At 26.3% G+C, this 16835-nt stretch overlaps 2 protein-coding genes across 4 annotated transcripts; one reads left to right on the top strand and one right to left on the bottom strand.

Annotated features, from left to right (window-relative positions):
• Nucleotides 1–2598: 2598 nt before the first annotated feature.
• On the bottom strand, nt 2599–3924 carry LOC724363 (activator of basal transcription 1). Its single transcript, XM_001120184.5, has 3 exons — nt 3598–3924; nt 3232–3421; nt 2599–3134 (listed from the first exon to the last, which is right to left on the bottom strand). Exons 1-3 carry the CDS (start codon nt 3773–3775, stop codon nt 2858–2860), a joined length of 645 nt encoding a protein of 214 aa, XP_001120184.2. The 5' UTR covers nt 3776–3924; the 3' UTR covers nt 2599–2857.
• A 549-nt stretch (nt 3925–4473) lies between these two features.
• Nucleotides 4474–16345, top strand: LOC724402. Of its 3 annotated transcripts, none has more exons than XM_026439862.1 (15): nt 4474–5445; nt 5515–5772; nt 5997–6253; nt 6331–6487; nt 6556–6849; nt 6951–7604; nt 7691–7963; nt 8044–8205; nt 8281–8405; nt 8528–8898; nt 8971–9323; nt 9491–9958; nt 10050–10195; nt 10262–13153; nt 14123–16345. In XM_026439862.1, exons 1-15 carry the CDS (start codon nt 5319–5321, stop codon nt 15050–15052), a joined length of 7467 nt encoding a protein of 2488 aa, XP_026295647.1. In that variant the 5' UTR covers nt 4474–5318; the 3' UTR covers nt 15053–16345. The 3 variants fall into 3 exon arrangements, with proteins under 3 accessions (XP_026295647.1, XP_026295646.1, XP_026295645.1); XM_026439861.1 differs by having other exon boundaries at nt 6556–6858; nt 8101–8205; nt 14123–15052; XM_026439860.1 differs by having other exon boundaries at nt 6556–6858; nt 14123–15052.
• The last annotated feature ends 490 nt before the right edge of the window (nt 16346–16835 follow it).

Below are 16835 nucleotides of genomic sequence, written 5' to 3'. Positions count from 1 at the left end.
ATCTGGATATTTGATCAACATCAAAAAAATTAATCGATGATCATTTCGAATTTGCGATAATCATTCATTAGGAAGATCTTAATTATTAATTTAAAAAAATATTAATTTTTGAAAAAAATATTAAAGTATCTTTTTGAAAAATTATATATTTGTAAACCAATTTTTTATTGTTGATTTTTTTGGTAATCAAATATAAATTGTTTAATTGATAGAAAAAATTGAGAGAAACTTTGAAAATTCATGAAATGAAATAACTTTTGAACTCTAATTGTCTTATTATTTTTCATATTAATTTATATTATTAAGATTTCATTTGTTAATATTATGACATATAATATACAAGTAATTAATGTGATATAATCATTATTATATAGTTGAGCAGTATTAGTAAGCTGATTTCGTACAAAAAAAAATAAATTAATTATATTTTGTAAATATATTATTTTTGAAAATTCTAAATCTTCAAAATTAAAGATTAAAACAAATTTTAACATATAATTTATAGTTTATATAATTTTTCTTTTCACATAACAGAATTATTTTAAAATTTATAGATAAGTATTTTTTTTATTCTCCTTTTTTATTTAGTTCATATGTAAATTTTGATATGGCATAATTTATCGAAAAATGAATGATCTTTCTCCATTAATCTTTAAAAAATTTCTAAAAAAGGATGTTAGGATTATAAATTATGACTTTAAATGGAACATTAATATTCTAATAAATAAAGCGAACGAAAATTCATATGAGATATTTATTAATATATTTTGTTATAATAGTATAATATTATAATAGTGTAACTTTTATCTTTTTAAAATATATATATTTTTTATTTCTTTTTAAAATATAATTGTGTTTTTCAATTTCTTCAACAATTTAAAAATTTTATCTCTGCAAATCATCAAATTCATCTATTTAAAATTTAATTATCTACATATCAAAAAAAAAAAAAAAAAAAATCAAATTATGTTATATATAAATAATTATAGAAATTTTATATAAAATTTTATAAAAATATTTAATCTAAGTAAATTTAATTTTAAACTATCGATAAATCTATAAAAGCAAGCTCTGAAAGTTACTTCATTTTCAAATTTAAATAAATTTTACAAATTCATTTTATATATATCTGATGTCATCTTATGTCTATCTATAGCATATTATGTAAAACTTAGTATTTTATTTAGCACATTATTATAATATTTAATATATCGAAGATATGAAAAATAAAAATAAATATAAATAATAAATTCAAAAATAAAGAATAAAGAATCAAATAAATTCGTTCATTAATTAAATTTAAATTCATTAGACAAGTTGTCAGTGAAGTGAAGTGGAAAAATAAAATGGTATTGATGTCATTACTAGTGCAGTTTATATTAACAGTTATATGTTCGGTTATATCAAGAATGGGCGCTTTTTTGTGATGTATCCACACCGTTGGAGATTATTCCGGTTGGTTAACGGTAATGAAAATAAGAATTAAGAATATAGGAAGAACATCGTATATAAGGCGACATTATGGCGTCAAACATTGTAAGGGACAGCAACATTGACCTTCTTTCGTTGACGGAAAAATAACTAATCTAAATTGAATCAATTGATTATTAAAGATCTGAATCGATGTTGGTCTCGAACAAATGTCACAATATTATCCCTTTCTAACTCTTTTCTATCTTTATCTATCTATCTTTTCATTTATCTTTTTCTTTTTTTTCCTTCGTCTTTCATTCTCTTTTCAATCGAATCTAATGTGTTTCTGTTATTAATAATTAATTAGATAGATAAATACCAGTTAAATTAAAAAAATTTGTTTAATTAATTGACGCATAAATTTATAAAAATGTATATTTTACTTATTAAACATTGAATAATTATAAACTATGATATTATATTATATGGTTTTTTTTTTAAAAGAAAATAAACACATATAATCTTTCTATAGAATTTTATTTTTTTTGAAATATCAAATGAATCATCAGTAATTGAACATTGAAAACATCGATATCCAAATTATAATATATCATAATATAATATAATAACGGATCTATAATTCTTTCTTTAATCAATATAATTTTTTTATCGTAATAATTTTAAATTTTTATCGTTTACTTTTGTAATTGAATGATATTCACCGATAATATATATTATATGTGATGATTTTTTTAAATTAAAGATAATTGAATAATTCTTTATAATATATTTTTCATATATATATTCTTGAATTTTGTTTTGAATTTTATTAATTGAATTAAAAAAAATAACAATACAAGGAAAATATTATAACGAATTTTTGCATTTTTCTTTTCTCAGATATATGATAGTGATAAAGAAAATTAAATATGATATATTATAAAAAACAAATTTTTTATTTATTATAACAACAATTTAATATATTTTATAGCAGTTTTTAAAAATTATTATTATTATTAATTTAAATTGTTTGACAAGCATATTATTATACTTATTCATTTTTTTTTAATGTAACTATTTTTGTGAAAATAAATTTAATACATGATTTTTATATTTTAACGATATATTTTATATTCCAAAGACTAAATATAAAAAAAAATAAACAATTAATATTTATAAATTCTAGTTATTCATAAAATTCAAAATTTAAGAAAAAAAAGAAAAAATATGTAAAGTATAATATATATGATTTATTTTATACCAGAAGATATAAAAGATAAGAAAATTCATTACAAATCAATTAAATTATTCCATTAATCAAATGATAATTGTTTAAATATAAAAATACATAAACATAAAACAACAAATACATAATTTTTATTAATATAATTTTTTTGAATGTTTTTTTAAAAATATCTTTCAATATATATTATAGTTAAATATCTTATCCAAATAAAGACTCTAAGAAACTTGTTCTATCTGTTATTAATTCGATTTCTTTTCTGCTTCTAATTTCAGCATCTGTGTCTCTCTGTTTTATTACAGGTGGTATGAAAGAACTATTTCCATTTTGCTGCACTTGATGTAATTTTCTACTTCTATCAACATTGTGTGAGAAAAAGTTTGCTTCTCGTTTTGCCTGTGCAATTTCAGTTTGTAATCTTTGCTTACGTACTGCTTGTTCATATGCTAAACGTTCACTCAAATGAATCCATTTAAATCTAATAAAAATTGTATGGTTAATACAAATGCATTTTTTATGTAAATTTTTTATATAATGTAAATTAATTACAATTTAAAAATAAATTATTATTATACCTTGGAAGATATTTTATATTCCAAATAACATCATAAAATTTGCTTCTTTTTCTAGTTGAGATTTGTGTATTATTCAATGTAGATGCAATATATTTTGCTACTTTCTTACTTTCAAATTCAACCCATCCTTCAGTAAAAAACTTTGTATGAATTTTTTTTCGTTTTTTTGTTTTACTATCTTGTTCCAATCCTGCAATATAAAAAAAATATTTATACATATTTAAATATTAATCAATGGAAAATATCGCGACTATCATCAAATGAATGAATTATGTGTTCTTTTAAAAAAATATGAAATAGAGGTTATATTTATGTAAAATAAAACTTTTTATACATATTTTGCTCTTTCATATATAATCAATTAACCATTTTCTGCTAATTGAAAATAGATTCTTCCAACTTCTCCATATATTGTAAATAATTCACGAATTTTTGCAATATTCATATATTTAGGTATGCTAGATAAATATACAATTCCTCGTTTTTGTTTTTTTGTTTTCGATCCATCAAGTTTCATAATTTTTGTACATTTAGTATTTTCCATTTTCGATATTTTATATATCACTATACATTCATTTCTATCTTCTTTGTTTTTATTTGTATTATAAAATTATTTAATTTTAATCGAACAAACTCTCTTTATACTCCCTCTTACGGAACTTTAATTGTATGACACGAAATGTTAAAATATATATACAGTGTTGGTTATTATTATTATATTTTCTTTTACTTTTTTTTTTATTTTTAGATTTTATTTTTTCATTTTATCATATTTATGAATATTATATAATTATATTTTCAATCCACTTTATACAATATATAAAATAATATATAAAAATTTATTTTGTATTATATATAGAAATAAATGTAGAAATAAATAAGAAATATTATTGAATATGAATCTGTTATTTATTTTCATATACATTAATTGTATTAAAATCAATATAAAAATTTATTAAGATTTATCAAAAAAAGTAGAAAAAAATTTATAGAAATATACAATAAGATTTATAACTTCATAACTTCAAACTTATTTATAATATCATTTAAAAATATAATATATCAAATATGTTATATTTCATTGAAAATTTAAATGAAAATGTTATTCAAAAACATTTAATAACATAGAAACTATTTTAAGATATTACAAATCAGAAATATTTATGATATTCGTAAAAATTAAATATTATCAGTTACAAATCAAGAAGGTGTTTTTAACGCGCTATAGCGTTACTGCTTTACTCTTCTCGTTGTTGCGCAACGAGAAGTGCGCAGCGTCTCAGTGTGTGCAGAAAGGTAGAAGTGCGTTCGTAACATCATGTATCGTTGAAAAAAGTCTCATTTTTTCGCTAGTTACGTTATTTTTGCGAAAGTTACATAAAAAAATTCTCATACGAAGAGTTTTATTGTGAAATAACTTAATAACAACGAAACAACGACGGATGACCGAAAACTTTTGGGAAACGTTACTTGGCTAACTCAAACAAAATGGCGACTATCCTTTTCTTGGCGGTACTGTTTACTTGACCATGAACATTATGTTTCTTTCAAAGTGTGACATTAAAGGTGTTGTGTATTTAATTTCTTTACTATTAATTAATATCAATTTAATTTGATATTCTTAAAGAAACGTGTAATATTTATCATCTTTAAAATTTTTATAATTGTGTAAAGCGTAGAATAGATAATAACGTGACAAACGTGAACGACACGATACTGTGTATCGCAATTTTTAATTATTTGTTATTTTACTTTTTCTTAATTTTTCGCGATTTCTTTGATATATATCTTAAAAAATTTGTTGTATTCAACTTATTTTGATGTCCTACCCGGCTTATACTGCACAGGATCCAAATTTAATTTCCATCTAACCAGGAACGCGGCTGATTAATCGGAATTCTTGTTTATTCCTTCTGATATTCTCGATGCTTGTTCGAATGTTACTTCTCCCTTTGAAGGGTATATATAATCTTTCTTTCTTCTGGACACGATTCATTTGTGAGACACAATTGCGACACAATTGCTGTTTTTGACAAAACAACTTTGTTGAAAGCAAATACTGCAACATTTCTATTATTTAAAGAAAAATGTCTAGCTCGTTTATTATTGAACCACAAGAGAGTGGATTAGAAAAGAAAGATGATACATTGATTATCATTGTTAATGATGATGGTACAATATCTGTTGATCAAGAAACTTTGCAGAGTTTAATCAGTAAGTTTACATTATAAACTCATTTGGGATTATTGGTTTTAGATATTGATTATTCATATTAACTTTTAGTGAATCAATCCAATGCAAATGTTAGTGTTGTTAGAGTAGGACAAGCAGAAACAGATACAGAAAATGGAGATATCACATTAACTGTTGATCCTCCAATGTTTACATCTACTGCAATAAATTCTGGTACATCTACTGATACAAATAGTTTGGTTGATCCTTTTATGGAAATGGATCCAGAACAATTGGAACGATTAGAGACAGCTTTACAAAGTGAAGAGGCAAAACAAATTCTAGGAGAAAATGTTACAGCAATGCTTGGTATTATTAGTTTTATTTTATTTTATTTTAATTTGTTGCCTTCAAAAACTCCGCTATTATGAAGCTCTTAGGTACAAAACTTTATAAATTATGCAAATTGAATTATTTTCATTTCATCATATATGTAATAAAATTGATTCAAATAATTAAATAATAATTAATTTGACAATTGATAATTTTTAAATAATTTAATTTTTAATTAATTTTTTGATCATGTTTTTCAGATATGTTAACAGTAGAAGAACAACAAAACTCCATAAGATATAGTGTTAAATTAGATCATTGCTATACAAGTAGGTTATCTCCTTCTGATCCAAAACCAAGAGATCCATTGCCTGTTATTGATTCACCTACTTCTGATGATGGTTTACAATATGGTTGTCAACATTCACCTGCTCCTGGAACATCAAAAATGTCATCGCCTATTGGCGGTGATACTGAGAATACAGTCACAATAAAACCAAAAGCTATTGTAAAAACTGTAAGTCTAATATGACTAAATTTTTATTTAGCAGTAAAAATTAAATGCATTCATCATTATATTATATTATATTCCAGGGTAAACCGGTTGGTCGACCACGAAAAAATTTTCCTGCAACATCTACTTCTCTTTCTAATAATTCAAAATCAATCAATATAACAAGCACGCCTAAATCTGTTGGACATCCAATTTCAAGAAATTTAACAGGTGTAATGCAACAAGGAATTGGAAAAAGTAATCATATCATAGCATTAAATTTATTAATTTATATAAAATTAACATTATGATATTTCTTCAACTAGATCAAGGAAAATCTAATGATGAGGATGATGAAGAGTTAATGTCATCAACTGAATCATCAGATTCAGAACCACCATCTGATAATGATTCAGATTTTGGTCCAAGAGGTCCTAGAAGAGGTGGTGTAAGAGCTAGAGGTGGTAGAAAAGGACTTACTACTAGAGGAGGAAGTATGATAGCTACACGTAGAAGAGGTCCTAATAAACAAATGGATATGGAACAAGTTCGTCGATTGGATATGGAAATGGCTGCTGCTGTGAATGCTATGAAGAGTCCTGAGAAAGATGAAAAGTCAGGTATAAGAAGTAATTATTTTTTTTATTTATTTTTTTCATTTTTGTTAATATAAAATGTATTTATGTTAAATTGAAAACAACTTTATTTTTTCTTTTCCTAGGAGGATTTGGTCTTGTTAGAGGTAAAAGACAGCTTAAAAGTACTATTGCCCGGAAAAAAGAGGAATCACAACATGTTGAATCATCTTCAATAATGAATGAAGATATTTCAGTTAATTTTGACAAACCATTGCAAACGACGAATCAAGTTAAAGCGAATTTGATTAATGCTAATATGATTAAAGGTGATATGATTCTTACAAAACCTGGACAAGGAAGAACTAATCAAAAAGTTACTTTTGTACAAAAGCAAGTGCTTATGAAACCAAATGATCTTAAAAATATTGACATAAAGAAACAGATGATTCTTCCCAAAGGAAAATATTTGAATCAAACTGGAACGAAATTTTTTGCAACGAAAGATGGTAAACTGGTTCAAATACCTGTCACTGCTAAAAATATAACATCAAATGTATCAGTTACTCAAATGAAAGGAACAATACCGCAAGTATCGTCAGCACAACAATCTACAATAATACAGAATCAAGCATTAAATATGCAACATCAACAATCAGCAAAAATAACATCGCCTGGTACTATTTCAAAAATAAAATCTTGTGATCTGAAGAAAGAGAAAAGAAAACTTGATGGTTCAGAAATTGTTATGAAAACAGAAATAGATTCTGGTAAAACATCAGAGAACAAGATTTTTGATGGTTAATAATTTTTTTTTAATAATATTTTATCAATTACTTTATATATGATATTACAAATATGTAAAAAAATATCAATTTATTTTTAGGCACGAAAAAACATCCAAAAAAAGAAAATCGTAAATCGCCAGCATATATGGTAGACAATCTGGGTCCTGCATTATTTTCAACTCCAGATATTATTCGTCGTGTCGGTTCGAATAATGATTCGAAAGTTCAGGAGAATATAGTAACATCGTTGATTTCTACGACATCATCTACAATTGTTGTTTCCTCTGGAAGTGGAAGTTCTCTTACACATGTAACACATTTATCATCAACACCTTCATCATCAACATCGTCTATAGCATCAAATCGTGCCAGTTTGTATACATACATATTTGTGCATACTTTAAAAAAATTTGTATACATTGAAATTATCATTTAAAATTTATAATCAAAGGTACTATTTCTACGTCTTCCGATCGAGTTATAAATACTGAAACTTCAATTGCTTTAGAAAAACAAGAAAATGGTGATTGTTTGGTACAAAATCACGAAGTGGAATCTAAATTAAGTATAAAATCTAATGTCTCAGAAGAATTACAACCAAGCTTGGATTCGGGTAATTACTACTTCTAAAGATATTGGCAATTAATGAATTTCTTATACTTATTGAAGTATTGAATTCATTTTTTAGGTGGTATAGAAGGCGAAGAACATTTACTAGCTACGTTGGAAATGGAAGCTAGTAAACATGAAGAAGAATTATTAGCTGAAGCATTATTATTACAAGAAGAACTTGGAGTTGACTTAGCTGAACATGTATTAAAATTTTTATTTTTATTAATATCAATATATTATTTAAAAAGCATAAAATTAAAAATTTGAATCATGTTTCTTTTCTTTTTATTCTTAACTTTTTTTTTTATTCTCTAATTTTATAGACTACACTTGTTGAACAAGGAGGGAATGTTGTGTCTGAATCATTAACATCAAATAGTATGCTTATTCCTTCTTTGATTACATCTGAACAAGAAGGTGCTAAGCCATTAGATGCTTCTACGGCAATAATTGTAACATCAACTATATCGAACACAACGGTTGGAATAACAACTAGTACAAATACAAACACATCTAAAGAAACAGGAAAAAAGTCAGCAAAAGATGATAAAGAACCCATTCAAATTATTCGTGGTGGTCGAGTAATTACATTACCTCCTATCGAAGCACCAGCTACTAGGAGTAGACGATTACAAGTTAAAACAGAATCTGTTCAAAAATCATTTGAACCTGCTAAACGAACAGAAAAACTTGGGTATATAAATATAAAAATAAATATAAAAATGTAAATTAAATACAAAAAATTACAAATTTCAATATTTAATAGTTACAGTGCGCAACAAAGGATTTCGCAATCCGTCAAACATGAAATTCGTACAAACATAGATCAAGATGAAAAAAATCGAAATGAAATTCGAGATGAAGAAGATGACGCGGAAGAAGAAGCTGAAGAAGAAGAAGATGAAGAGGAAGAAGATTTGGAAGAAAAAGATCCAAAACAAATTGGAGAAGAAGATGAAGAAGAAGAGGAAGAAGAAGAAGATAATTCGGATTCAGAAGATGATCCCGATAGACTTTGGTGTATATGCAAGCGACCGCATAATAATCGTTTTATGATTTGTTGCGATGTATGTGAAGATTGGTTTCACGGAAAGTGTGTACATGTTAGCAAAGCAATGGGTAAGAAAAAAAAAATAAATGTTGTATTTTTTCATGCAAATAATATAATAAAATTTATATATATATATATATATATATATATATATTATATATTTATATATATAAAATTTACATATGTTCTTTATTATGTTATATTTCTTCTTTTTTTGATTTTTTTTCTTGCTTAGGACAACAAATGGAGGAAAAGGGAATAGAATGGGTTTGTCCAAATTGTGCTAAAAAGAAGGACGAAGAAATAAAAACAAAACTAAATACTCAAAATGCTTCAGGAAAGCAACGGATTCAATCTGATAATGTATTTGATAATCCAAAAAGTCTTACTTCTGTTAATCAGACTTCATTTAGTGAAGAAATATCACCTTTAATACATTCTAATTGTGATTATGGTAGTGTTCAATATTCTAGTGGTATGCAATGTGTTGTTTGTAAAAAAGAAGCAAGAAATTCCAGCATTTATTGTTCTGATGCATGTATACTTGCACATGCTCAAGAAACATTGACCAAAGACAAACCAATACCAGGATCAACCACTAGCCCGAAAGGAACAAGATTATCACCTTTTGATTCTGCCTCGAAGCCAAAATCTGATACACGAGTTATTGTCTTTGAGAGAAAATCTGGAACAGTATTAACTGGTAAACTAATTCTGTTTATTTTTTAGATTTTAGTTAGATCTTTATTTTTTAAAAAAAATATTTTTATTTGTTGTTATTATTATTTTTTAAGGTTCTGATGCTCCAACAAGATCAAATTTACGTTTATGGTTAAAGGAACATCCTACATTTGAAGTAGTTGGGACAAATAATCTTGGTACTCTACAAGTAGGAAAAACGATCACAACTATTCAAAATACGCAAATATCCGCTAAAACAGTAAGTATAAAAATTTTCTTTTATTTTTCTATTTTTTTATTAAATATTTAATAAAATTATTTTAAGGGAAAATCTGCATTATTATCACCTGGAAAAGGACAGAATCTTCCAAAAATGACGTATACAAAAGTACAAGGATCTAAACAAATGATTTTAACTACAGGAGGTAAAAAAATTACAGTTATCTCCGGTGGACAACAACAGCCGCAAGTACAACAACAACAAATTCAACCAACAAGTACAAAATCAATACAAATTAAACAAACATTATTACCAGCATCAAATAAAGGCTCTTTATTATTGAAAACCACAACAGCAAAATTGATTACACAACCACAATCTAAACAACCAAATGCTGTATCACCAAAGCAAACACCAAATGTAAAGAAACAGGAATCAAAACAGGCAATTTTACAATCAAAACAACAACAAATCAAGCCTAGTCCGCCAAAGAAACCTGAAACCGAACCTATAAGATTAAATATACGAAAAACTTTGACAGAATTGTTGTCTAGCCGCATAAAAGAAACTGAAGATTTAAAACTTACTGATGAAGAAATAGCAGATTTAGCTTACAACATTGAACTAGAGTTGTATAAATATTTCAAAGATACAGGAGCAAAATATAAAGCTAAATACAGAAGTCTCGTATTTAATATAAAAGATACAAAGAATTTGACATTATTTAGAAAAATTGCTGATAGATCATTAACACCAGATGCAGTTGTAAGATTAAGTCCTGATGAAATGGCAAGTCAAGAATTAGCTGAATGGCGGGAAAAAGAAACAAAGCATCAATTAGAAATGATTAAAAAAAACGAATTAGATCTAATGGCTCAAGCTAAATCTATTGTTGTTAAAACACATAAAGGTGAACAAATAATTGAAAATGATGGTAGTATTGACCACGTTGATCCAAAAACTCCTGTACAAGATATTGTAACTGCACTAAACAATGCTGACAGTATAACTTCAACTGTGGATGATATGGAAAAAGATCTAGAAAAATCAAATGATGAAGAAAAATTAAAAGTTAAAGAAGATATGAAAAGATTAAGGAGTTTTGATGATAAGAGAAAAAAGGATAAGGAAAAAGATAAAGATAAAGGTAGAGAGAAAGAAAAGGAAAGAGATAAAGAAAAGGAAAGGGGAAGAGAAAAAGAGAGTAATCGTTCGAAGGCTTCGAACGATAGACGTGGTAGAAGTATCAGTAGAAGTAGACATAAACATAGTAGAGATGACAGAGAACGCAGTAAAACTAGAGAAAAAAGTAGAGAAAGAAAATCTCGAGATAAAGAAAGTAAACGTGAGCGAGAAAAAGATCGTGATAAAGAAAAAGAACGAGATAGAGACAGAGATCGTGAACGATCCAGAACCAGAGATAGAGAGAAATCAAAGCTTCGTTCGGAAAGAAATAATAGAGAAAAGACTAAACAAAAGGAAAAAGATAGGGAGAGAGAAAAAGAAAAAGAACGACATAGAAGCAATGAAAACAGTTCAAGAAATCGTAATAGTTTCATTCATTGTGATTTGAAAGATGTTGACAAAAAAGATGACGAAAGGAAGAAAGAGATGGAAAAGAAAGAAGAATTATCAGGATTAACAGGAACATCATCTGAAAAATCAATTGAAGACCGGCTTTGGCGGCATATTGAAGACGAAGCAACAACGAACACTATTGATGGAAATGATTCTGATTTATCAGACAGAGAACCATCTTCAACAGTTACGATTAAAACACCGGATATAAATGATGAAATTGATAGAGAAAGAGAACAAGAATCAACTATTATTGAAAATGAAACTCCGAAAGGAGGATGGCAAACAGTTTGGAGAGGTTTCGTTAATATGGTGGATGTAGCAAAGTTCTTTATTACCGCGCAAGAAGTTAGTGGTCATGCAAAAGATTTGATGGATGACTTGCCAGATACAGTTGATGTTGTTGGTAGAATAAGTCATGAAACTGTATGGGATTACATTTCAAAAATGAAAAAGACTGGCTCGAAAGAAATTCTAGTGATTCGACTTACTGCAGCAAATGATGAAGAAAAAATTCCATACATAACTTTATATAGTTATTTAAATAGTAGAAGTCGACTTGGAGTAGTTGGAAATGTTTCTAAGAATATAAAGGATTTTTATATAATGCCATTTTCAAGTCAGAGTACAATACCTCAGGTTCTATTACCATTAAATGGTCCTGGCTTCGAAGAACATAGACCGCATCTTCTTTTAGGAATCATCGTCCGTAATAAAAGAAAACGCCTTGCCGGTATAAGTTCGAGTGTTCCAATAAAATTATCGAAAAAAGATACTGATCGAAGCTATACGCCACCATTAGTAAGTGCTTCAAAAGATAAATCTAATAATACCAATACAACAATAATTGCAGCTTCTGTTGCTTCTACGGTTACACCAACAATTCCAGCATCTTCATCTCCTTCAGCAACCGGAACAAATATATATCACAAAACAATTGGAAATGTCAATACAACAGAATCCGCAAAAGAAAAACAACATTCTGTTACACAAACAACTCTTGACAATTTAAATAGAGCACATATAGGAATGTCGAGGAGTACGTTACTCGATACTGCAACAATATGTAAAATAGTTCCTGAATTATCTTCAAAGATTGATCTTACGTCTTCACCTGGTAAAGTACCTCTTGAGGATGACGGTGATGAACCGTATAGTCCCGGTCAAATGGATGAAGAAGAAGTTGATCTTGATATACGAACTTCTTCAACGTCAGCATCAACAGCTACAGTACCTTCGATATCTGGTTCAATGGGTATTGATAGTACCCCACTTGATAATAGCATAATTTCTTCTAGTAAAAATTCTACAGAGCTTCAGCGAAAAATGGAAGAACTAAATAGACAAATCGAAGAGCAGAAGCAACAAATACAGAATATTAGTTCGTCATTTCTTGGTGAATCAACATCTACTTTGCCGGTGAGAATTTTAACAAGATTTATTTTTTATGAAATCAAATGTTATTGTTTTTCCTTTTATCCTATTGTAAATAAAATTGATTTCGATCTATTCGTGGTATCCTCTTCCTATCCTCGAGCTGTTCGGTTACTTTTTGCGAAAATATTTTAATGAAATCAGTTTTATGTTTGATATATATATATATATATATATATATATTTTTTTTCTTTTTTCATTTTCTTTTTTTTTCTTTTTTTTCTTTTTTTTTTTTAATACAAATTTATGTATATATAATATATATAAATTATATATATATATATATATATATATATATATATATATATATATACATATATTATATATACATATTATATTATATATTGTATATATAATATAGAGAATTTTTATATAAATATAAATTATTTTCAATTTAATATTATCAATATATTTGATTAACTTATTGACTATAAAATGCATGTTTTTTTAATTATAATATATATAATAATATATATATTATATATATATTATATATTATATATAAATATAATAATAATTATAAATTACAAATACTATATCATTATTATTATTAATTTAATATATTACAGGATTGATATTATTTTATAAAAAAAAAATATTAATACGTATATAATATGAAATAAGTAAAAGTTATTATTTTCAATATATTTTTTTATATTATTATTTTCAATTATTAATTTCAATTTGTTTTTTAATTTTTATTTCAATTTTTTTTCTTTTCTTTTTCTCTTTCAATTAATATTACTAAATTAATTATAAAATATATAATAAATTCAATTAATATTACTAAGTTAAAAACAAGAAAATGAGGAAAAAATTCTAGAAAAAAATTATATCTGATTGTAAATGATAATATTACATACATTAATGTTATATACATGGATATATACATTTATTTACAAAAAAATTTTTTTAAATTCTATTGATTTTTAATATTATTTTTATTAATTTCAGGGTTTAGGGCTGGACCCACCGGCCAGTGATGAGTGTGAAGAAGCTTACAGTCCGTCAGATACAAGATCGTTTACACCACCACCACCGCCCGGTATTTCAAAATTTACTCAACCGATTCTTGACAAAGTTTCAAACATAACGATACCACCAAATTTGCAAGAAATCTTAGCAAATGTTAAACGACAAGAAAGTTCAAAAATAGATCCATATTTACCATCTAAACCCAGTGCCACATTTTTAACTACTGCAAATTCTTCAATTTATCAAAATTCAGAAAAGTATTCTTCACCACCTTCTATGAAACTTTCAGTTGGAGGATCAAATAAATCAAATGCTGATAAATCTTCACTTGAACCAGTCTCATCTAGTCATCGAGAATCAATTTCAAAGGAAAAAGAAAGTAAAAGCACTTTAAGTTCATTAAGTGATTTGGATTTAATCAGAAAAGCAGAAGAAGAATTAGCGGCCGTTGCAGCTGCATCAGCTGTGGTAACATCAGGAACAATGATGACTGAAAATTCTGTTCCGTCGACTTCATCTACAACACCAACTATTCCAACGATCATTTCCTCTCCGTCGTTAATGCCAGTATCTGTAAATCTTTCAAGTTCGACAACAGATTCTCCCACTCATGAAGGAACTTATAAAAATCCCTTTCCAGAAACTTTTAAACGAAATATAGCTCCTGAACAACCAAAACCTCCAGGTCTTGAAGATGAGGATTTTCCTCCATTCCCATCTACACCACCAAGTGTGGAAAACAATGTATCTAAAACAATATCTTCTCGTTCAAAGTTCGTTCCAAAAAGTGGAATTGTGTTAAGCGTTAAAAGAAAAGTTAATGATGATAGTATTGCTCCTTGTACTCCAAACAAGACACAAAGGGTAAAATCAAGATGGGGTCAAGGTCCTTCCGAATCAATTGATTAGCTGTATTTATATAAAAAAAAAAAGTTTTTTGAATGAAAAAAGATTGAGATCACTTGGCTTAAAAATCTAATTATTTTTCGCGAATTTCAAACTTTTGCGATATCACTGGAAAAAATGCAGCCAAATTGATATAAAAATATGTCATTACTTTTTTTATAAGATATAACGATTAATAATTAACATGGAGAGAGAACAAACTATTGGAAATGTTTTCGTACTAGATAGATAAACTTAGTATTTTGTGTTTATTGTTATTTTATACGTAAAAATGGATCTGTTTCATGTCGATGTTTGCTCTTATGAATTGTATGTGTGTGCATATGTGTATAAGTGTGTTGCTTGTGTACATGCGTGCGTGTAGTATTAAATAAGAAAGAAAGAAATTAAAGAAAATCAAATATCTTTTGTCGAAAATATTTCGGCACGTAAGATTACTTGTAAATACCAAGGCGATGAAAATGAACGTTCGTTAAGCTCTTCGCTATATGTATATAGTCTTATTGAAAATGCTGTAATATATTGTTTAAATTTACTCGAAAGATTATGTAAAACGGTGCATACGTTTCGCGTGCGCTGTCAGTGTATATATATAAGTTAGTTATAAGGATCTACGACCGACCAATATCTTTATTTCAATCAGCACATTTGTATATTTATTTGTGCGGTTGTGATTCATACATCATGCATCTTTCTAACAATTCATAAATATATATAACATAATATTTTTAGGTTTGTAACGCTTCATTCGGAAAATTAAACATTCATATAACGGTGTAATCGTAGATTCTTTGACGCGCAAATCGTTATGTCGCTTAAGATATCATAAAATCTACTATAATAACATGTTTATTTTTCCACTTTGAGATCGATGAAAAGGCTAACCAAAAAAACGACGATCTCATCTGTTCTCTTTTTAATATTTGCTTTAAGTTTATATGTACGCATTAATCTCTGCGTCACATAGTTAACGCATGTTGATAAACTATACTATTACTATTATTTTTACATTATTCTCTCTATTAAATTTTGTTTATTACCTTTGTTTCATTTTCTTTTCACCGATGCTATCGAGATATAACCATTTTTTATATGTTGCAAATAATATAAAATCTTATTCAATGATTGAAGATCTGTTATATATTATAATGATGATTATACAAATATGATCATTATATTGCTAAAAATATGCAATTCAAATGAAAATTTATATTGATCAATACACACTTGTACGAACTATGTATGTATCAAAATTCGAAGAAACAAATATCAAAGGAGAATTTTTTTCTCGTGCAATTTTTTCTATTCTTAGATAAAATCTTAATCATTGCACGAATATAACTCTTTTTATAAACAAAATCCTGTGTACCTTTATCTATATTCGTTTTATACAAATCAATTATCGTTAAACTTAAGTTTTGTACACATTTTTGAATAATGTGACACAATAACAATTCACTATATAATCACTTACTATCGCTTTCGTAGCATTATTTTTATAATTATTAATGCCATTTTTATTGCTAGAATAATAGTAAATGAACGTAATTATTATCATTAATTACAATTATTATCATCATAATCATCATCTGTTCATCATAATCATTCAACAATCATAGTTATCATTATAATTATCCAATATTATAAAAATAATATCGAAGATTAACATAATTAATTTTGATTGTAAAAGTATTATATATAAATTTTTTATTTTTTAAATGAATTCGAAAAAATCGAATATTTTAAATCATTAGTATAGTTTGATTACTGAGTGAATTTGAAAATA

The sequence above is a fragment of the Apis mellifera genome, linkage group LG3 (genome assembly GCF_003254395.2).
Source record: "Apis mellifera strain DH4 linkage group LG3, Amel_HAv3.1, whole genome shotgun sequence".
Taxonomy (NCBI): domain Eukaryota; kingdom Metazoa; phylum Arthropoda; class Insecta; order Hymenoptera; family Apidae; genus Apis; species Apis mellifera.
Note: the sequence above shows the minus strand (reverse complement) of the source record. Positions and strands in the feature narration are given on the sequence as shown.